Here is a 23,742-nt window from a genome sequence, read left to right as displayed (position 1 = left end):
TGTCTTCACTCGCACCAACCCTCACCAGCCCTCAAGAGCTAAGCTGTTAGGCAGTGCCATTTGTTTTTGCATGCGTTGCCTGATGGTTAGGGCTGCAACTAACTATTGTTTTCTCCAGTGAATTTGCTCATTGTTTTCTCAATCACTCATCTGTTCAATAAAATGTCAGATAATTGTAAAAAAAAAAATTCTAAAGCACCAGGGAATGCAAATCAAGCTACTGTATTTACAGTAGCTTGATTTGTCTGACCAGCACTCCAGACCTGAAGATTATTTTTTTCACAATAGACATGAAGAGCAGCAAATCCTTAGAATTGAGAAACCAAAAGTAGGTCACGTTTGGGCAATTGTTTGTTAGAATAATTAATCAATTGTAAAAAATAGTTTGATAATTTGAAGAAATTTTTCCATTGATAAATTGACCAGTTAATGGTCGGTGCTTTCTGTGCTATCTTTTGTCTCTATTGAAATGTTTATGCTTTGATTTTGTATTTTTATTATTTTTTTGGCAATAATCTGTCAAAGTTAGTTAAGAAATTTCCCAGTAACAGAGCTAAACCAGTTAGTCAGAGTTTGACTCTTGCTTAATATACTATCATTGAATCAGCTAGCCGCCCTAAATGAAAGTAAAAATGTCATTATTAAAAATCTAATGTTATAAAAGGACATTCTTTTTTCTTTCTTTTTTTTTTACAAACAGGATTAATAAGTTCTAGATTTTGAAATGTATATTACAAACAAAACATCAATGCTCATTATCACACCCTCTGAAAGGTTTCCAGGTATTTACAGTAAACCGGTAACATGCTGCGAGCCTTGTCATCATAGGGCTTTAGTGTATAGCCCCTTTTAGACATTCACTGGAATTCCTACATTCACCAGAAGGTGCGAACGCAAAAGTCTGAGTGAGATGCTTCTGACAGTATCCAGACTTTAATCTTAAAGCACCTTAGTACAATGCCCATATTATGTGCATGAGCTCTTGTTTGTAGCATGCTGTTCTTATTTTATTTTTTTTAAACTGTTTGGGCAGATTAAAAGCAGCTTCAGAGATGTATGTAGTCAACGTAACACAAGGGCAGTCAAAAAATCAAGCTTATCACTTGCTGAGAAATAGAAAGACCAGACACACTTCTTTGACCGTTACATAATTGAAATCAAAATGGTATTGACCTTGTACCATCATGACTTAACATCAAAGCTTATTTTCTTTTGGCCCCGTCACTTTTTTCTGTAGGGAGGTTTCGGAGCCCAGTGCAGCTGCAGTGACAGAGGTGGAACCAGACTCGGAGAGCTCCTTGGCCCAGCAGCCGGCATCTGGGGCTGAGCCAGAGAACACTGAGGGTCGCCTGGAGGAGGTAAGGTCACTGAGAGGGTGGGGGTGCGCTTGGTCTTTTCTCTGTCTCCCACTAACCTTCATCCTCATTCATATAAATGCATGAGTACTTGGCAGCGCAAGTAGAGAGGGTCACTCAAAACCAACACAACCCCAATGCTTGTGCAAGCATTAACTCGATATACATTTTCTGCATTCTGTTAAACCTATTGGAGGCTCCACTACTTTAACAGTCAGATGCTTAGACAGCTCCTCATAGGTGAAAAAACATGGGTTAAGTTGGTGTTGGGACTTGGGGTAAATGGGGATCAATTAGTCCATTTCTACTGTATTTAATGCCATTAATATTTCAAAACTGTCTCAGATCTTTTTTCATATGTTCATTGTCTGTTTGGCCTTGTAGATCCTGATGCAGTCCAACTAGTGATGTACTAATGTGGTAAATTAGACCTACAGAGTCCATGCTATCTCACTGTTCTTGTGTTTGTTACGGAGAGAAAGTAGCCATATTAAGTTTAAAGGCCCTGACACACCAAAGGGACAGTAAACTATAGGTTTGTGACAGTGTTTAACTATGGCTCCTGGTTTTTGTGCTGTAATGGCTGTAGCTGCCTGTAGTTGTGCACGAACCACAGGGTCAGTGGTTTGATCCCCGGTAATGGCTATATGTTGAAGTGTCTCTGGACAAGACACTGATCCCCAACAGCCCATTCCCCTCCCCAGCTGCTACCAAGCCCGGTAGAAATATGTGAGAATTATGGGGTTGTGTCGGGATGGGCATCCGGCGTAAAAACTGTGCCAAGTCAACGTGCAGACAATGATCTGCTGTGGCGACCCTGAACTCACAGGATAAACTGAAAGGAGCAAAAAAAAAAGAAAATTTTAAGTAAAATTGCTACTTTTCAGCACATTTTGACGGCAGTAAAAAACAAAAATAACAATGAATAGCAGACGTAGTCAGTAAAGAATTCTTGATTGGTTGTTAATCAAAGTGATCAATCACTTTATCAAACATTTTCTCAGTTGATATTATGGCCATTTAAGATTTATATACATAATCAAATTTTATTTTATTTTTTCTTAGTTTGGACGATGAACAGACTGTTTTGTTTTTATTTTTGTTTATCAGTCTCAACCTGTTATCTGTTGTTTTCGCTGTGTGATCAGGTGAACTTTTACAGATGTGTTTATATATTCTGGCTTTATCGGCACAAGTTCCATAAATTTATCTATTCTGCACTTGGGTCAGCCCTCATCTACATAATTAGGTATGGAGAATGCCCCTTTGTACTTTCCCACCTCAAGTCAAGCACATCAGCACAGGCTTAAAGAAAAATATCACCTGCTTTCAGCTTGTCCTTCAGGGGTCACCACAGCAGACCATTGTACACCATGTAAGCTATTGTAGATGTTAACATTGAGTGTTACTCACCAAAAGATATTGGGTATATCCTTAAGGTACAACACATCATAAAATGTGTTTAATGATTTACAAATGGTATTAAATGTGTGTTTTGATAGTTACCTATAGATTAGTCCTAATGTGGTGTGTCGGGGTCTAAGGAGTCAATCATTCAGACCAGAGTATTGCATTTTAGAGTTTATTATGTAGATATAGCTTGTCAAGTCTTTGCACTCCTGTTGAAACCAGTTGAGGAGCTGTGTAAGAGGATGTTCGCAATCATACATTACATTTAAAGCATTAAGCTGCTGACGTACTAGACTAGAGCAAAATTAGATTTACTGGTGAGCATCTATGCTATTGATGTTATCAGTGTGTGTCTTTTTACTGTGTGTGCAAGAGTGTTTGTGTTTGGGGGATTTGTTTTTCCCGTGGGGTTGCATGAGTAATGGGCCCTGACACTTTATGTAGAGATGCATCAGGGCTTGTTTCTGCTCTTTCTTTCACCCTGTTTTCATTCCCTCTGCTCTTTAGCTTGCTCCTTCCACACATCTCTCTCTGTCACTGCCTCTCTTCCCCTGTGTCCCCTTACTATCCATCTTATTACTTTGTATCCCATCATGAACGCTTCTCTATATATTTTTTATGGTGTTATTGCTGTTTAAAACCACATTGATTGCTTTGTTATGAAGGTGCCCATGCCTCTTCCATTGCCCCTAATGGTACCTGCTGAGTACTACTAATACTACTACTACTACTACTACCACCACCACCAACACCTCCTCCACTTCTCCTACTCTTCCTACAACTCCCGTCCCGCTATGCCCAAGTGTGTCGCTGGCACCTGAAATAGGCCTGAGCCTGCAAGGCCTCCCCTCTAACCCTACAGTGACTCGCTGAACCAGCAGGAACTGGAGCTTGCATCAGAACACCACCTACAGCAGTGGCAGCCATGGTAACAGCAGCAGCATACAATTGTCATAGCAACCCAGCCTCAGGGGTTGGTATCCTGCTCGCTAATATGAATTGAACTGGACTGTACTGCATGGTGCAGTGATGAATGACAAGGCAAAGGAAGGGGAGGGCATTTGCAATGATCTGTATCTCCTCCCTCTTTTCCCACCTTTACCAAATGCAATTTTGAGGATACACAGTCTGTACGTGTCATCTTCCGACTTCTAAAAGCCAGATGCATCTCAGAGAAATGACAAAACTCTTCAGCTCTCCAGTTTTGCTTCCACTTTGACATTTCATCCTACACTGCCCTCTGCTTGTGGGGTACGAGTAATGACTTTGGACTGAGAACTGCTGCAATAACACAAAGAGAAATCACAGCATTATCGTTATTTGGGGTTTAAGCTTTAAAAACAAATACACCGGAGCAACTAATATCTACTTCGAAGAGATATTTGCGGGGCTTTATGGACAAGATATTTGTGTATTGGTGTGACATAATGATATGGACCTTTACTGAAACTTTGAAGCATCTGGAACACTTCCCGGTTGGGCTTGGAAGGCTAAACTTGTCAAGGCTGATCTCCTGCATTGACTAGCACTTCAGACTATTCAAAAGGATTTATTATCCAGGTGTGCATGTAAAAGATTCCACTTTTTGACTCTGCCTGTGAATTCTGTCACCATGCCTAATAAGAACTGTTTCCCTGAACTCTGCACCAGTTGCACTGTAACAGAGACTGCCAAAAGACATGATGCCCCCATAGCAAGCACTGTAGCTTTTTGTGGATAAACAATAAGATTGATAATCCACACCTGTGCCAAAAGAGCTGGATGTACTAAAAAAATCTTCATCTCCCATTTCCCTTCTACCGCATTGTTGATGAACTGAACTGTGATTTGTGATGTGCTGTTGAGCTGGCGGATGGACAACTGCAGTTGCTACTGTGTATTTATAAATCAGTTTTTTTTTTACTACACCCACAGCTTAGCCCTTGCATCTCATGATTCCATTTGTATGCAGACGCATTTGTGCCAGCAATGCCATAAGCCCTCTAATTTTGACTAGTTCTGTGGATTGTAATTTAACTATCATATATGCTCTCGGATTATTTTGTTACACGATTCAAATTGAGAGACTTGAGACAGACCATCCTTTTTTGATAAAACTTGCTCAACAACCTCAAGAATTGGTCAGCAAATGTTCTCAGTATCCAAACTACGTGAAACCAAGCTCTTCGGACAACAAACAAATCTCCCACAAGTGTCAGAAAGGCTAAACATGAATGATCATTGGAGATTATGGACAAATAAAGACAAGACTCAACCTTCACAAAATGGATTTGTTTTAGCCTTTCAGATGTACTTTAAAAGTCGTGGACTAAGTATACCCACCCCCATCCCCTGTCAGACTCAGTGGCAAAACAGTTTGAATCCACTTCATGAAAAGACTAACATGTGACTCTATGATCATCAGTGAATCAAGAAAAGTTCTCCCCAGCCCCATTCAAGAAAAAAAGTCCAATCCAGTGATCAGTTCCTGCCTGGTGGCTAATCTGCATACTCAAATCGAGCCATGCCCTCACTCCTCTGCCTACTTTGATTGGATCCTTGTTGCCCAATACAGTACACACTGTTGTGCGGTTGGGCCATAGTCGAGCCAGTAAGGAATCAGGTGTTAAATGGTACCAGGAAATGACTTATCCTTATTCCTTTATTTAAAATGTATAAAACATTTGATTGGGTACTGTAAAGAAACATTTCTCTTATCTCTTGATCTTTTTGTAAATAAGAGGAGTAAATTAAATCCCTCTTTGTAGTTGTAAAAAAAAAAAGTAGAGCTGTCACATAAACTGCAGTTTTAATTTGGTATTTTAATACCAAGCTGATCGTATTCATCGTACATTTAAAAGCTGACTGTTACTATATGATGTCTGTCAAGTATGTTAAATCTTTAAGGTGATTTTAAATTGCACTATTGATAGATATTTTGGCGTCTTCAGCACTTGGTTCTCCAGCTCTGCTCATCTGCACTAATGCAGAATTTAACATAGTTACTCAATTACAAACTTTTATTTAACAAAACACTATTATCTTAATGCTAAATGAGCACAGCAGCAGTGTTGACGCCAAAGAAATAACAAACAATAATAAAGTTTTGTAAGAGAATGGCAGTGTTAAGTATCACTTGTTCTAAATACTGATGCATAGCCGCTCTTCTGTTTTTTTTCTATTCTCCAAGTCCTCGTAATAACATATCATATTATCATAAGACCCAGTTTGAGTTTGACACAGGTCTATTCATGTCCTACTGCAAATCATGCACATTTTTGTACTTAGTCTCACTCAAACCCATATATAATATATATATACACATAGGAGCGTAATGATTTATCAAAGTGTCTTTGAGCAGAGTTGGAAGGTGGAAGTGTGTCTGGAGTTTCTCTGTAATGACCAAAAAGCCTCTTATTGTGGTACAATTGGAACCTCCAGGCCTTTGTTATTTTAACCCCCTGCCCCACCCCCCTCCACTTTTCCTGTTTCACCACCTCTGTGTTGATGTCTGATTGAGTCTGGATTCTTGGTTCTCATCTCGCCCCACACCCCTGGGGTTTCTGTATGTTCTCTCTCTGTCTCTCTCTCCTTCCAGAGCACTACTCCTAAGGCTTTTGCTGCTCGCAAGATTTCTCTGACCAGTGAGTATCCCAATTACATGTCCTACCCGAGGCATTACAACCCCATTTACCAAAAAGTTGGAAAGATGTGAAAATGTAAATAAAAACAGAATGTAATGATTTGCAAATCTCATCAACCCATATTTTATTCACATTATGACATAAACATGTCAGATATTGAAACTAAAAAATTGTACCATTACTTAGAAAATATTAACTTATTTTGAATTTGATGGCAGTAACACATCTCAAAAAAGTTGGAAGAGGGCAACTAAAGGCTGGAAAAGTAATTGCTGCAAATACAAAAACAGTTGGAGGAGCATTTGACAACTATTTAGGTTAATTGGGAACAGGTCAGTAACGTGGGTATAAAAATAACTGGAACCTCTCGAATGTAAAGATGGGCACAGGTTCACTAATCTGCATCTAACAACTGTAAAACAATTTCAGAAAAATGTTCCTGAATGTAAAATTGTAAAGACTTTAAAGATCCCACCATGTACTATTTATAATATCTTATAAATGATTCAGAGAATCAAAAGGAATCTCTGTGTGCAAGGGACAAGCCCGGAGGTCAAAACTGGATGTGGTGGATCTTCGGGCCCTCAGGCAACACTGCATTAAAAACAGGCATGATTCTCTACTGGACAATACTGCATGGGTTCAGAAACACTCAGAAGTCACTCTGTGAACATGGTTCCCTGTGCAATCTACACATGTAAGTTAAATCTGTATCATGCAAAGAAGAAGCTATATGTGAACACGATCCAGAAATGTCACTGTGTTCTCTGGGCCAAAGCTCATTTAAAATGGTCTAAGGCAAAATGGAAAACTGTTCTGTGGTCAAATGAATCAATTTTTAAAATTCTCAGCAACCATGGATGCCGTGTCCTGTGGACTAAACAGGAGAGGACCATCCAGTGTGTTATTCGCAGAAAGTTCAAGAGCCTGAATCTCTGATGGTATGGGGGTGCAGTAGTGCCTATGGCATAGCGAGCTTGCACACAATCAATGCTGAAAAGTATGTAGAAGTTTAAGAGCAACTCCCAACCAGACAATGTCTGTCTCAGGGAAGGCGTTGCATATTTCAGCAAAACAATGATAAACCATATACTGCATCCATCACAAACAGCAAGACTTCGCAGGAAAAGAGTCCTGGTGCTGAACTGGCCTGCCTGCAGTCCAGACCTTTCACCATAGAAAACATTTGGCGCATCTTAAAAGGAAAAATCTGGCAACAAAGGCCCAGGACTGTTGAGCAGCTAGAATTCTGCATCAGACAAGAATGGGGACAAATTTCCTCTACTAAAAGTCCAGCAACTGGTCTCCTCCCTTCTCACACATTTACAGAATGTTGTTAAAAGATCGGATGCTGCACAATGGTAAACCTTACCCTGTTCCAACTTTTTTGAGATGTGTTGCTGCGATCAAATTCAAATGAGCTAATATTTTTCATGAAATGTTAAAATGTCTCACTTTCAACATCTGACATACTATTTGGGTTAGGAATTTATATAATTTTTAGGCTATGAACTCTCAGTGACCTGTCAAAGAGCAAATCGTTAATCCTGGAGTGCATTTTCTCTCCTTTCAATGAAAAACTAAATTATTATTTTTTGCTTCTACACTTCAGGTAGTAAGATGTCTCCTGCCACCACAGATGGAGGAGCAGGAGAGCATGAGATGGGAGCTGCAGCAGGGAGAAAGAGGCGGTGGGGCTCCAGCACCGCAGTCACAGCTAAGAAACCATCAATCAGCATCACCACTGAATCACTGAAGGTAATGACACATCACTAAGACTAGGAACAGGTGTCCAGCAATTTTGAGAAAATGTGAAAAACTGATTTGGCCACTTTTTATCTGACTTTTTTTGCTTTAGAACTATAGAATTGTTTTGTAGTTCAATGTCTTTTGTCTGTCTTTTGGTTCTTTAGTCTTTGATTCCAGATATCAAAGTAAACCAGGAAGCAGTGGTAGAGCTTCACCCAGAGGAGCTTCAACTATCTGGGGATGAGGAGAACCTGGACACCAGTCGTGGTGACCAGGACAAAGGACTCAAGATCCAACGCACTGTCACACAGGTAAAGAAAGACATATGAGTGATGTTGGCTGAAAATTGAGGATGAAGATGTTAAAAACATTGTTTTTCACACAAAAATACTGAAACAAAATGACATATTTGTCTTTTTTATCTGTAAATCAAACCTAGGTTGTCTCAGGTGACAGCCAGGAAAATGGACAGACAAATGAAGAGGAAGATGCAGAGCCAACAGAGAGAGAAAAACAACGCAGGACCTCTAGAGATAAAAGGAAGAACAGTCTTTCTGAAGAAGCCTTGGAAACACAGACATCTATAAAGCTTGACGCAGAGGCAAAGAAAGGTAAACTTCCTCAGTGGAAGGTTTGTGGCTTTTTAAATGCTGTAGATTGTTGGGTACACATCTCTTTGCCCCTTGTGTTTTCCATTATCCCTAAGGCAGTACTTCATATTTTCCTCTATTCTTGATTACAGGCATTATTGTATTTTAGCTAGCCCACTCACTCATCTCACCTCTTCTTCTTTTTACCCACAGTTACTCCAAATGACAGTCTGGTGCGTCGCTCAATCAGTCAGCAGAAGTCTGGTGTATCTGTCACTATTGATGACCCTGTCCGCACATCCAGGGAGCCCTCACCTCCTCGTGGCAAAATTTCAGATATCATCCATGTGACCAACCTGGTGTGTTTCTTTGTCTAGAGTGCAGTGTAATACTGTCTATTTGAAAGTCTGTGAATTTAAAGCCTTGGACTTTCCATGGACTAAAATCTTGGGTGAAAATATTCACAAACAAAAATCCTGCATTTCCAAATTTACCATAGATGGTTTGTATGAATGAGGCATATTATGTGGATGCCAGTGGAAACCACTATATACCCATAATTAGATTCAGGAACATTTACCCAGGTATTAAGGCTGTAGCTAAGCATCACCTTAAGTTGGGGGACAAAGTCATTTACTAAACAGACAATGACAACGAGACATTACACATGAAATAACTGGCATTTAAAGATTTTTCTATTTGTGTCATAGAAGCAATATTTATGCAAGGATCAAAGACTTATCAGTTTTCTAATGCCAACCAGCCTTACTAAAGGCTCCCAGAAAAAGCAGTTTCTGGGGAGATGGAAAATCAAACATAAGTCCAGTGTGGGTGATCTGGCTGCAGCAGAGTGCAGATGTAGACCGAAGTTGCAGGTTAAATTTAATCTGAAAGTGTTGAAAAGACTCTGCTTCATCGTTAACCATAGGGATGTTACTGTTACTTAAAAAAAAAAAACTTGTGTAAACTACTGATATATATTTGGTTAACTAACCAACACAACGTTATTACGAGTTTGAGTTTGTTTTATTGGTATTTGTATCACATGTAGTGTAAAGGACTTTTTTATCGTGTAATCAGCATGGTATGCTAATTAATTGTAGGGAGTGTGCATCATGCTGTTTTTCTTTTTTCTTTTTCCATTTTCTTTTGTAAGTTTTCAGATGTTTTGAAGGTTTTAATATTGCTTCGATACTGTTCTGAACCAGTTTTGAGCCCGTTTTGTTACTGAGGAAAGCAGAAAGCAGAAGACGGTTATTTCTGCATCTTATGTTTGGGCAGTCGTTGAAGCAGAGATCCCAGAAAACGCGACAGTAGTTTTAAATGTGTTATATCAAATTGTTGAAGTGGAAATAATTGGTAGTGGTACTTAATAAAATGTCAGGGGATTAAGGCCCACCCATTAAGGAGGAGAAATGTCTATAACAGATTTCATGGAAATCCTTTTTTCCCTAGTTGCTTTTTCTCAGAAATCAAGTTTGAACTAATCTGAAATTAAAAACAGGTTTACAAATTTGAATACAACCTACATAACATAACGCAGTAATCGGTATTCAAAATGTTTCACTTGGAACTTAATGTGCTGGACTGGCCAACATTGATCTGTGTGTTTAGCATTTTTCTGTTTTTCTTTTTGATCTTGCTGTCATTTACATATAGAAATTCTCTATTTTAATTGAAAGTCGTGGTCATCTCAGCCCCATTAAGGCTTGTTCATAATGGATTTAGGAAATATTTGAAAAATATACATGGTTGTATCAGACTTGAAAGTGACCACAATTTGTGCTGACTGCCTTCCACAACTGTGGCTGTCCATTCTCATCCTACAGGTACGACCCTTTACTCTGGGCCAATTGAAAGAACTCCTGAACCGGACAGGCAGCGTGGTGGAAGATGGCTTCTGGATCGACAAGATCAAATCCCACTGCTTTGTTACAGTACGTACTAAAAAATGTTTAAAATTGTTTTGGGAATCTGTGCAAGCATGATTAAGCTGCCACATACGACCAATTTGAAGCTTCTAGTCTTTATCAAAAGCAGAACTATTATTAGTGATTAGCATTTGGTGTGGTTTTATTGTTTTACCATGGGCTTGGTGGACCATGGTTTTTACCATTGTGCAGGACTGTTGAGAGGTTGACCACTAGGAATTGTTTCCTGCTCTTCTCCAGGAAAATTCAGTTGGAGACAAACACTGATCAGCCACGACATTAACACCACCTGGTGGTATTAATATAAAAATATTCTTTTTTTTTTTTTTTTTTTTTTTTTTTTTTTTTTTTTTTTTTTTGTTTTATATATTGTCAACTAATAAATGCTAAAGTATCACTATGGGTTAACCAACTGTCAACTTGCCACAATCACTATCATCATTGTTTTCTTTATTTCTTTTCTTCTGTTTGGGACTTTGGCTTGACTAAATGATTTCAAGTGGTACTGAAAATTGTTTTAGGCCAATACTTGCTATTTTACCGGAGTAAAGAGTTTGTGTATTTGTAATACACTGTGTGCAAAGGTAATACATTTTGTTGTGTATGGGGCTGCATAGTTGCAGACTGCAGAGTGCCCCTGCTGACCCTTGTTTTCTATAACATTATTAAGACCACTAGTGTTCATGCTGGTTATGATTGATATACACTGATCATGTTTGTTTTGTCCTGTAGCTTTTCCTATAATTCTGTTTTTGTTGATTGAGATGAGATGACTGTGCATCTGACAGCACCTTTCCTTTCCTCATAGTATGCAACAACAGAGGAGGCAGTTGCCACCCGAAATGCCCTCCACGGCGTCAAATGGCCTCCGAGCAATCCCAAGGTCCTTGGTGTCAACTTTTGTGAGCAGGCAGAGGTAATGAGCACCTAAATTCTCAGTGTTAGCCAAATTGCTGATGTCGTTTGGCCTTAAGTTCTAATTACAGTAAATGAGGGGAAGGATATTCAGTTCAAGAATACATTGGGCAAACTCACTATTTGATTAAATTTGGTTTTATTTCGGGGCGGCTGTAGCTCAGTTGGTAAGGCAGTTAACCATGAACTACAGGGTCAGTGGTTCAATCCCCGCTCCTGGCTACAAGTCGAAGTGTCCTTGGGCAAGACACTGAACCCCAAGTTGCTCCCGGTGGGTCAGGTGAGCACCTTGCATGGCAGCCACCGCCATCGGTGTGTGAGTGTGTGTGAATGGGAAGCAACATTGTAAAGCGCTTTGGATAAAAGCGCTATATAAGCGACTATTTATATTTTATTTATATTTCTTGGTGTCCGACTTGATTCATGTCCATTTCAACAATGTTTTGATTCTACAACCCCAATTTAAAAAAAAAAAAAAAAAAATAGGTCGTATGATGTGTAAATTGTAAATGAAAACAGAATACAATGATTTGCAAATGTTTTGAAGTATACAAATACAATTCTGGACATAATAAGGGGATTACTACTTGGTAAAACTGAGTCAACATTCATAAAAACAAATTTTTCAGGTGATTCATCACATCTCTAATCTCAATCATGAGGCATGTGAAATATGCAACCAGGACTATTCAATGTAAAGACGAGCAATAAAAAGATTTATTATTAGGAGCTATTTCAGCTGGGCTTTTGTTTTTATTTTAAAGCTGTAGTCAATATCAAGACCAGGAGTTTCTAATTAAAATAGGAAAAGCCTCTCACATGGCAGAAAAGGCCATTATCTCTGTATCGTACTTTTTAAAAATTTCAGCAATTTTTTAATCTAAGCTGTCAGGTTTAAATATTTCTGCTTCATACTCTTGTTTCCTTCAGCTGGATTTTCACAAAGGTGTGTTGAAACCAGACAAGGAAGAGGACCATGTGTCTCAGCCTGGGGGTCCTCAGAACCGTCTGCCCCCTCTAATGCCTGAGCGAGAGAAGGACAGAGAGAGAGACCGTGACAGAGAAAGGGACAGGGAGCGAGAACGAGACCGAGACCGAGAATGGGACCGTGGAGTGGGAGGAGTGCGGGATCTGTGGGCAGAGCGGGAAAGAGAAATGGAGCGCCGGGAGCGAGCCCGTGGTGAGCGGGAGTGGGACCGAGATAAGGTCAGAGAATTCGCAAGACCAGGAGAGGATGAACGACGATCTCGATCTAGAGACAGGGATCGCAAGAGGAGGGAGAGGGCAAGGAGCAAGGAAAGGAAGACTGATAAGAAGGGTAGGAAAAAGAATTGAAAATAAAAGACATTGGAATTAAATATGCTAATGAATAGAGAGAAAATATATGGCAATAATTCAAAACCTTATTAATCCCAATAGGGTATTTTGTCCATTACATGTTTTCAGGCAGTTGACAAGTGTCCTGCATTACAGGCTGCACCCTATTAATCTTAATTATTGTAAAATCTGTCCAGAACTGCAAAAATTGTCGTTAAATTGAATTATTTAAAAAAAATTAAAATATGAATCATCCTCCCTCAGAGCACAAAAACACTAGTATTACACTTAGAGCAAGAAACCTAAGCAGGTGCTGGAAGTGGCACAAAAATGATTCCCCTGCTGTAGCTGGGATTGTAGATTGCAAATGGAGCATATAGAAAAGCTAGATAAATATATACTGGTGAGCACATTACCAATTGGTAGTAGTCTCAATAAATACGGACCAAATCTTGTCAAGGCACTGGTTTTTAATTGCTTTGCCATCACAGAGTTGGTTAGTCATGATTCTATGAAGACTTTGCTTAATTTGTTAAAAACTTAACTGAGGGCACTACTTGGTAAGCATTGATTGAATTACTAATTTATCTAAACATTACTTTCTCAAAATATCATTTAGTCTATAAAATGTTAGTAGGTAAAAATTTTCCTGTGTGAGTTGGCCAAAAGTAAAATATTTTTTGGATCAGCAAAATAATTGATAAGATTTATTTTCCAGTAATCATTTTAGGTCTAGCAGCAGAGGCTTAAACTGCACCTTCTTTTAATCTTCACATACACCTTCATGTATTTCATTGTCCTCACCAACAGAGAAGGTAGACGAACCTCCAGCCAAACTTCTAGATGACTTGTTCCTCAAAACTAAAGCAGCTCCATGTATATACTGGCTTCCCCTCACTGAGGAGCAGGTTTGTTCCTATTCTTTTTACATTTTGAGTCAGTCTGAGATTTTACTTGTACCATGTAATTAATCTATGCTTTGTGTCCACCAGGCGGCTCAGAGGCTTTTGGACCGCACAGAGCGGCAAAAAGAACGTGAGCGAAGACGAAAGGAGCAAGAGGAGGAAGACAAGAAGCGGAAGGAAGAGGAGAAGAAAGATAAGCTGAAGGGTCGGGAGAAGGATGCCAGTGTGACAATAAGCAGTGGAGTAGGAGGGCGAGGAGCTGACGGAGACAGAGAGAGAGCCCGTGGCCGAGACAGAGAGGGGGACAAAAAGAGGGACAGCGGCCATCGACCCAGACGACCCTCAGCTGGCGATGGCAGTGGACGGCGTACTCGTAGCTGTAGCAACACCAGGGACAGACGTCGCTGAGGGGTGGGCAGCTGCAGGGAAAGCTGATAGCAGCGTAGCAGAGGATTCAACAGACAGGAAATGTTGGGAGGGAGTGTTTGTACCGAGTAAAATTCAGGACCTGTCAGCTCCTCACTATCTGCCCCGCCGTGCTTTACTTTGCCCTCTTTGACGCCACCATTGTCTTCCACACACTTCTGCCATTTCCCCATTTCTCATTAATGTTAGTTTACATCAAAAATAATCATTACATGTTTTAGAGTAAAGTAAACATTCTAGCTAAACTCCCACTTGTCTTTTCTGTCTTGCAGAAGCACAGGTCAGTTCTACCCCCACTATAGAGAATAGAGTTCCTCATCTCCTTGTAGTCTGTTAATTCTCCTCCATTAAAAGGAAACTAGGAGGATGGAATTTTAATTTTTTTGGGCTGGCCTCAGCATTTTGTCCCACTGAGGTTTGGGAGCCCGCCTCTTTATTTTAGTTCTGCGGGTGCAGTTCCTTCCTGCTCCGAGCCCTGTAATAAAACCAGACCAAAATAGATCCCTGACCTTCAGATATTTTCTAGGATCAGTTTTAGTGTTCCACTCTTCAGCGCTAAGATATAACTGAATTTACTGTCCTCCTTTGTCAGTGTAAGAAGGGTTATTTTGAAGTTATATGGATTATTATTATTTTTTTTTTTCAGCTTCTGAAAGGGTTGGCTGCGTGTTACTGCAGGGGAACTGTGTGTGTGTTATAACCATCTCTCACATAGTTACAACTAGTGCTGAAGTCAACACTGTAACAAAAGTGTGATAGGAAGATAAATGGTGTATGGGTGTTGCAAGAGAAATGCACGTGCCCAGGTTTGTCTTTACTTTATGTATTTAGGGAAGTGGAGGACACGAAAACCTTTCTAATCCTTATTACAGGGAGTTAATATTCCCTGACACATCCATTTGCAAACACCTCTTTAGACCTTTCAATCATATATATAAATATATATATAAAAGAGGTAAAAAAAAAAAAATTCTAATAGAGTAATGGTTACAATTGTAATATTTTTTAATTGTGTTTTTAGTTTAGTTTGGTTTTGTTTTTTCCCCTCTTTCAACAAGTGCTGAATGTACCAATAATTTTAGAAAAATTCAATAAATTTAAATTGGTTATCAGCTCGTCTGTTTTAGTTTTAATTAACATTATTCCTGACATTTCTAAGCTGTATATATCAAGTAAGCAATTGTTGGAGCACAAAAGAATTTATTTATAACAGAATGTGATATTTCAACCCAAATTGTACAGATTCACAAATTTCTTACAGACAACTTTAAGTGCAAAATGTTTGCTAGCGATATGTACTTAGGAGTTAAGCAAAAATCCCTTGTTCTTCTACAGCAAACAGTAGCCACATTGGGGTTAAAAAATACAACAGTAGTTCCTTTCCCATTCCCTTTAAAAGTATGATACAGTAATAGTACAAGAAATACAGCAGGCATGTACATGTGACAGAAGTAACTGATCCAAGTTGCGGTCTTAATATGAACAGTTTCATCCTGGAGAAAGTGTGAGAGAACTAAAGCACATGAGAAAGAGAGGAATGTTATTACCACCTTTCTCTGATGCCCAGAGCTGCATGCATGATGCTGATCAGTGTGTGTTGTGAGGGGGAATGTTATGAGTGGCACACACTCTGCTCATATGACAGGAGTGGCAGAGGAGATGAGAGTCCAGGGGGAAGCACTGTGACCCAGGCTTATCAGAAAGCTGCTTACCACACTCCTGGGATGGGGGAGACGGAAAGTAAAGTCAGCTACCGTTATACTTAATAGTAAAAAGTCACATCGTAACAATTTGCCGCTCTTGTTCTGCAAGTGTGTGGCTCATTAGCTGACGATGACTCACCTCACAGTGGTAGCACTCAAAGTGATAGTCTTTGTTCATAGACACAACCCTGAGGATCTCTTCACTGCCCTGAGACACAGAGTGGGGGGCGTTAAACATTTACAGTATTTCCTAATCATCCTAACTTTGCTTTACTCTTAATTGGAACAGTTTAGGGAAAAATAAATCACAGGAAATAAGCCATACAAACAGATTTTGAAATAGCTAAAAATGCTTTCTCATACAAACGTTTAAGAAACGGTCTCGAGTGCATGATAAATGCATAACTTTTATGCATTTGAATTGTTTCATCTTACACACACAAGTTTAGTACCCGTTCCTTGTGTTCTTCTCTAGTTCTAGTTAGTCTTTTCTCAAGATTTTACTACTACGCATGAGATCCCAGTTTTATATGCAAGAATAACAAAAGAAAAACAGCCAACATGTGCATGGAGAAGATAAGCACACTACTGCGTACCTCAGTGGGTAAGATCGGTTGCAAACAGGCAGCGCACTTTGGAGCAAAGGTCCTGCAGAACGACAGGTGAAAGTTTCATGTAGACATTGACCGTGTTTATATGGACTTAAGTAACTGGGGTGCGTGGAGAAATCAGCTTTATTGGGTAAGCTGGGGAACGGTGTTTACATGCACGTAAGTAACCTGGTCACGGGAAACTACTTCGATTCATTCTTTCACTCACCTGAGTGCACCTTACTGTCTGCAGCCTTTGGTTACGCAGATGCGCAATTGGAGAAAGCCGATTAGAAACCTGCCTACGTATATATATATATGGCAGCGTAATCAGCGTTCTGCAAGAGAAATCTACCTGGGCAAACCAGGTTTCCGTAATGTGCTACCCCGATTTCGGTAACCAGTTTTCTCGTACACATGACACCTGGTTACTTAAGTCCATATAAGATCTGACAGCAACATGAGTACAATCTAAATGTTAGTGAATCTGGATGGACCTGGAGTTTTAGCAGTGTATTTTGTTTTACTGAAACAATTAGAGACCTACCAAAAATTATGGATCCGACAAAGGTCTGGTGTTAGATGCAAGCAAATATTATGCCTATGTCTCTTACTTGTTGTAGTCTGCAACACAGTAGATGTTGCTATGCTGGTCCACTGTGAAAGGCACCCCATCCAGAGCCTTGGAGCACACCACACAGCGGAAACAGCCAGGGTGGTACGAGTTTCCAACAGCCTGCAAGATCTGAGAATAAAGACATCAAAATTGCTTTATTGTCTGTCCCATTTTCTTTTTGAGTGGTGCACTGCCTCTCCACTGTTTTTCATTTGTCTGCAAACAAAGGCATTACATGATCATTACATATTATTAAAATAAACTGTATAAAAATTACAATATAAATCAGAAGTCACTTTTTAGTTTCAGAACTTATGTAGTGTTTCTCCTAATGTATGCTATAAACACCTCCAATAATATGCAACAATACAAGAAATGTAAATTAAACAAAAGTAGTTAGGAATAAATTTGGTAAATGTTGACTCCTAAAGATCAGACCAAACAAGAAAAATATACATTGAAGTTGTAAAAACACACTTGAATTTGACCAATTTAAATCCAGCAAAGACCATGACATGGTCAATGAGAGATTTAAGAATAACTTCATTATTTTAAATTCTTATACACTTGGATGTGGTTAAGTCATTGAAGACAGGCAGAAAATCATGCCAGTAGATTCACAGGCTCACTGCAAGCTTTTTATTTTTATTATTGTTATTATGTGGTTCAAATATGGTAAAACCTTTTAAGCTAATCACTACAGAGTCTCATTTCTTTATTTATCAAAACCCCAAGACAAACATTCCACTGAAATCTGCCGTGGGAATCAGAAGAGGAACCAACAAAAAGGCGTCACTGAATTTTTGTATTCTCTGGGGGGTTCTTGAAAGGAATTCTCCGAAACATAGGACACAAATAGCTACAATTACACCAGGAAAGGTTGAGGCTTTGAGTGTGTTCCTTTAAATCTAAGATAAGTCCTGTAGTCTAGAACCATCAAACATCTCACCTCTTCGAGAATAAGGTGGCCACACACACTGCACTTCTCAGCAGCAGCCTGGAATCCTGAGAACTGTTATTAAAACAAAGAGATTACCATTAGCAGAAAATCAATCTCTGAACAAGTCTGTGTGAGATGACAAAACATGACCTCAACTCTCACCATATAATCCTCTTTACAGTACACAGAACCACTGACATTGTAAAAGTCCTTGTTTCTCAGGGTGCGCCCTGCAAAGAGACGGAGAGACGGCAGACAACTGACTCAGCACAATGAAGACGCGGCATTTAAATACACAATGGTTAAACATTTAATTAAGGCGTAGCACTGATTAATAAAAATTCTCCTTTAAGCTAAACACTTCAAACAGTCACTGTTGTGTTTTGAGATGAGATGGTACTCACCACAAGACACGCAGGTAAAGCAGCGGGTGTGATAGAGACTGTCCAGAGCCTGGCAGGCATTATCTGCCCCGTACACGCCTTTCCCACACTTCACACAGGTTCCTAGCAGCACAATAGGGGGAAAAACACAAATGTGCATTTAGTGGAGTAATCGCTCGGCGGGTCTTAGCACTTCGTTTACGACACATTCCAAGAGGATGTGTCTGAAATCCAACTCCACACAAAGTGTCAACACTTGTAAATCCTCTCGTTCACACCACCTAGGGGATTTTCACACAGTTAAAACCCAGCTACCCATGCCAGCCTGTTTGCTCATCCACTCCAGAGCCTCTGTTCAGGCTCTGTTATTAAAGGGAAACTCCACCGGATCCAATTTTTTGGCAGTTGTTCCAGAAAATAGACCAACTCTTTCTTCTGGAGGTTTTCAGCTGAGACCTTCCATTAAATTTTACTTTAAACCCAACAATTGAAGCAATTTGAAGATTATAAAAGATTGCACTTTTTCTTTATGTTACAAACATCAGGAAATACAAGACAGTAAATTATACAATGTACCACTTTTGCTGCGTCCTTCATTATTATCTACCGGCAGATAATCATTTTCCACATGGTAAGTTAATGGAAGAGATGCATGACTTCCTTACGAAGCCAAACCACAGAGACTCTGCTTCTTTCCTACCAGTTTTTTAAATTTAGGATGAGAAAAGTCTCTATTGACATAACAATCAGGAACAAGAACAGTAGCATAGGTTCACAGCATAAAAACCTCTATAGGTCACCAACCTATAGCCAGTCAACTTTACCGTAACTATCCCATGTGTTTTTCCTTTAACAAAATACTGTTGTACATGTTTAGCACTTGTGAGGGCACTAAATGTCAAATGGAAAAATAGCGTGGTGGTCCGGGCCTCAGTCTTTCTGTGATATTTAAGGGTCTGCTTGCATTTTTCCCCCTTTCTAATGTGGCTGAGGGAGTGCCACGCGAATCAAGTATTCCTATGCTCGCTTGCTACAATCCTGGACAGTCCCTTCAGTATTTAGGAACATGAACTGCTCTCTGCCAAAGCCAGAAACCAGAGGGCACAGGAATTCAACTTTAAATATCATGTCTGAAGCTGCTACATATAACATAAGCTGCAAAAGAACTGGTTTAAGTGGCTCAGGCAGAACTGAGGCACCTAAAAAAAAATAGAAAAGCTTTTACAAACAATGGCTTTGCAGAAAAACATAGCTGTACTAAAGCCACAAACAAAGGGGTTTGGCAAATTTTCTACCGCAACATTTGTACTTTGTTTTAATTTTCACACTGAACAATATTTAAAATAGTATAATAAAGTTTATTAAATTAATTGCTCCATTTATTCTTTTTATCTTGTAGAACAAAAAAATAAATAAATAATTGTTTTCAGTTCCTTCACTTTCTTAATTCACAAGGAGTGTTTTTCATTTTTACTTTCTGTTTTATTAGAGAGGGGTTTTTCCTAATAGTCCTCAGCATGTAAAGGTGAGTGTGTGTCGACTGAGCTCAGAGCGTCAGTATTCACGGCTCAGAGCCTCTGGTTTCTTCCTAATGGCTGAGAGGAGTACAGTATTGTATGTCCCCTCCGGGCACACATACCTGAAGAGAAAAACAGGCTACAGCACACCACCCCTGCACACGCCAAGGCAGCATTACACACACCAGCTCGCACACACATGACTCACACACTGCGTTACTGTGGCCTGAAGTCACTTGGGGGAAACACACCCTGCCACAGAGAAACAATAGTCACACACACGTCCTGAGTCCTAATCTTCTGTGACTCAAAATAATGGTCGGAGTTGTGTTTATCTGGAACTGTGTAATTTACAGCAAAGTTTTGCACTTTAATGGTCAAGCAGATACGCTGCGCAATGCTGTGTCAAACTGGCAACGCCTGCCTTTAACACCAGCTGACATCACCTGATGTTTTGGACACAGGTATGAGCCTGAAAGATGATAAGCATATCTGCACTGTTGGGGCTTTACAACTTTCATTTTTTTTTGTCAACAGTGTGTGTCTTTTAGTGTGTCCTATCCCCCTCTCCTCAACTAAACACATCTACTTGTCTGGATCAGTTTCTGAAGCCAGAGTAATTTTTTTCTTCCCCTTTATGGTTTGCGTGTTACAATTCTGCATGTCTCTGCAGGTTCCAAGACACCATCTTTCCATCCATAAACTCTTTCAACTATTAATCTGTCCATCCATCCCCACAACCCTTTCATTTAAAGACAAACCTGTGATCTGACACAAGGCAGTGAAGAGGACAATAATAACACAGTGAGGGCGGATGCTGGGCAACCCACCGCTCCGCTATGAATGCGCAGGGAGCGGTGCATGAACAGTGGTGGCACTGGCTCCAATTAGGAGTGTGATTTTACAATTCACGTTAAATGCAGCTCTTCAGAACTTGTATCCGTACTATCTTTCCAATTGCTTTTTTTGTTTCCACTGTTAAGCCCCAAGCTTATTGTTTAAAAAAAAAAAAAAAAAAAGAGGGGGGGTCTCACCAAAGAACTCCTGGCGGTTCTCCACAGGCTCTCTTCCAGCTCGGGCTCCTGGATCCTCCTGAGGTTTGACCGGCCTACTAGCTGATGACGGGCCCAGTGTTATTGTGCTTGGTTTGGAGACTGCTAGTGACTGCTCCTTCAGCATCAGGCCCCCCAGAAGCCCTTCACCTTCCAGTGCTGCATCTCTCAGGAGAAGTCGGGTGAGCTCTTCCTGATACAAGGTGCCAGGCAGGTCTGAGTAGCGGGTCCTCTCACCAATCATATTCCCCTCTTTGCCTCTCACCCCCGCATGCTCATCCCACCACTCTGAGCTGCCCTGATAGCACGCTGCTCCTGGACTTCCAACTGCAGGTGGGTACGAGTGTCGACTATCCTGGGCGCCTGGACGCATCCCTCCCTCCATGTACTGAGTCCAGGCCTCCGCTGATGTTATACCAGCCCTGCCTGGACCACTATAACCAGCCACTGACCCTCCTGTCTGGACTGATTGCAACTGCTGCTGTGGAGGGAAGCCTCCAGAGGTGGAGTAGCGAGAATCGTAACCCAGGCTGATGCCGCTGGTCCGATTGCTGCTGCAGCGGCTGCCCATGGGGCTGCCTCCTCCTCCACCACTGGCTGTGCTGGAGGCAAAGCTGGACCTGGGGCTGACCAGCACTGACTCCTGGAGACTGAATGATGAACGTGGGCTCAGAGTTGGTCCTGGGGGATAAAAGAAGCCTCCACCTACACCTCCTCCAGTCACATCAGATGGGCGATGTGGTGGATGAGAGAGTGATGCAGGCCTGGTGCTCTCCCACAGTTCACTGCCAGCGCTCAGGCGTTTGTAAAACAGAGCCTCCTGGAGAGAAAGGCGCTTGTGTCTCTCAGGCTCAGACAGGTAGCCCGGCTCTACAAGACCACCTCCACTCCCTCTTGGAGCTGACCCATAGGCCGTGGCTGCAGGGTATGGTGGGGGGACAGAGAGAGGCGGTGGCTGGGAGAGGAGCTGCTGTCGTCTCACCAATTGTTGCAGCTCCAGTGAGTAGCGCCGTTGATTGAGGGACGCCTTGGAGCCAAATGCCCCTAGTGGGTCACACTCAGGGCCAAGGCCAGACTCACGTCTCAGGTGGCAATCCACACCTTCACCCAGGTACCAGGAAGCTCGTTGCTGAGGGGAGCGACGCCTCAGTGGTGCCAAGGTGGAAGGATGAATTGGTTGGTCACTTTCTGAAGGTAAGGTACCCACAGTGGATGAAGTTGATGGTGGGGTGAGGAGCTGAGAGGGGGGCATTCCCATACCTCCACCACCTCCTGTTCCGCTGCCTCCTCCTCCTCCTCCTCCTCTCCCACTCACTGGAACACATGTATCGCTTGTGGTTGCAGAGGCAAGCGAGAACTGGCTTGGTCTGGAGGGCGAGGCAGCTGCAGAGCTGGGAGCTGGCGGCAGACCGCTGCCCCCACTGCTGCCTCCGATGATGCCACTGTTGGCATTACTGTTATTGGAGTTGGCAGAGTCGTGTTTTTTCTTTGAACTGTTAAATTTTACACTGCCAGAGTCCGTTAACTTTAACTTCCCCAATAACTTGCTTATTGGCCTGTCCATGACCAAGCCTTTTTGTGTTTTGTACCTGTGCAGGCAAAGTCTTACAGCACTCTCTTCAAGTTAAATATTAATGTGCTCACATACAGTGTAGGTAGATGTACAGCAGAACACAGATGTTCAAGTAAATCTACAGTTTACACTACAATTGAAATGTCAGCTTTAAATACAACGTTTTAACATAACATAAATTTTGAAACTAGCTCAAAGCTAAAAAAGGACCCTGTATATACAAACACACACATACACACAAATACACACACACAATAAATAGAGAACAGATAAATAAGAACTTTAAGACATTTCAGGGTGGTTACATGACTTAAGTCCTCTGAGTCATCTAGTTTGGCCTCATGTGGAAAGTCCACAGGCACAGGTAGACTGCGGTGAGCAAAAATCCATTGGATTATTAGACAATTACTAACACTTCACGTCAATCCAGACAGGAAATAGAGGAAACACACACCCAGGACACTTGCGTGACCTATGGCCGTGGAGGGCCTCCTTTGTGGACCCTCATGTGGTTCCACATCTGCATCTCCTCTGTGAATTACACCGTCTGGCACATACACTTCAGTAGAGCCTGTTTGATACCTTGGTTATCCGGTGCGGTGTGGGGGCGTCCCTCCGTTTGAACTTTCTTTTTAAAAGACACAAAGCGCAGAGGTTCAGCAGGATGCAGCCTATCGCCGCTTCGTGTGGGTCCAGTGTAGATAACAAAATAAATCCGTCTGTGCACAGATAGTCGACTCACCCGATGTCTGCCATTCATCTCAGGATGAACCGTGCTCGGAAAAGTTAAAATAACATCATTCACTTTTTCTCGGGGAGCGAGAAAACGAACATACGGTACTCGCTGGAGTCCTCAGTGCGTCCGTCCATCCGCCTTAGCGCGGCTGCTTTTATCATCCCCGTTTTCAAAGGAGAAATCCTGCCCGGGACTTGGTGAAACAGTAGCAGAGAAGTTTGGAGACAGAGAGGAAAATGGGGGAAACCGGTGCGCCGTTACAATTACTTCTCAGAAACCCGGCGCTGGACTAAACGAGCCTCTTAGGATAATAAATTTCCTTCCCGTGTGCACTGCACGGTCGACAATTTAGTTTCTTTCTTTCTTCCCCCTAAATAATGACTTACCTCCCCCTCTTTTCTAACACAGTCG

At 41.1% G+C, this 23,742-nt stretch overlaps 2 protein-coding genes across 5 annotated transcripts in view; one reads left to right on the top strand and one right to left on the bottom strand.

The window, feature by feature from the left end:
* The window catches only part of acin1b (apoptotic chromatin condensation inducer 1b), a 24,111-nt gene extending 8,778 nt beyond the window's left edge, over nt 1-15,333 (top strand). For all 4 annotated transcript variants that reach the window (XM_067522731.1, XM_067522728.1, XM_067522729.1 and 1 more), the window contains exons 7-17: nt 1,238-1,358; nt 6,343-6,388; nt 8,001-8,146; nt 8,302-8,448; nt 8,577-8,748; nt 8,941-9,086; nt 10,557-10,664; nt 11,467-11,574; nt 12,504-12,891; nt 13,701-13,798; nt 13,883-15,333. In XM_067522731.1, coding sequence (XP_067378832.1) covers nt 1,238-1,358; nt 6,343-6,388; nt 8,001-8,146; nt 8,302-8,448; nt 8,577-8,748; nt 8,941-9,086; nt 10,557-10,664; nt 11,467-11,574; nt 12,504-12,891; nt 13,701-13,798; nt 13,883-14,203 — 1,801 coding nt within the window. In that variant the 3' untranslated portion in view covers nt 14,204-15,333. The remainder of the gene's footprint in view (nt 1-1,237; nt 1,359-6,342; nt 6,389-8,000; nt 8,147-8,301; nt 8,449-8,576; nt 8,749-8,940; nt 9,087-10,556; nt 10,665-11,466; nt 11,575-12,503; nt 12,892-13,700; nt 13,799-13,882) is intronic.
* On the bottom strand, nt 15,150-23,742 carry ajuba (ajuba LIM protein). Its single transcript, XM_067522734.1, has 9 exons — nt 23,338-23,742; nt 21,005-23,223; nt 18,475-18,576; nt 18,233-18,300; nt 18,080-18,142; nt 17,129-17,259; nt 16,521-16,572; nt 16,064-16,132; nt 15,150-15,940 (listed from the first exon to the last, which is right to left on the bottom strand). The coding sequence occupies exons 2-9, from the start codon at nt 22,584-22,586 to the stop codon at nt 15,809-15,811; spliced, it is 2,199 nt and encodes a 732-aa protein (XP_067378835.1). The 5' UTR covers nt 22,587-23,223; nt 23,338-23,742; the 3' UTR covers nt 15,150-15,808.

This window comes from Channa argus, chromosome 12 (genome assembly GCF_033026475.1).
Source record: "Channa argus isolate prfri chromosome 12, Channa argus male v1.0, whole genome shotgun sequence".
NCBI lineage: Eukaryota > Metazoa > Chordata > Actinopteri > Anabantiformes > Channidae > Channa > Channa argus.
Note: the sequence above shows the minus strand (reverse complement) of the source record. Positions and strands in the feature narration are given on the sequence as shown.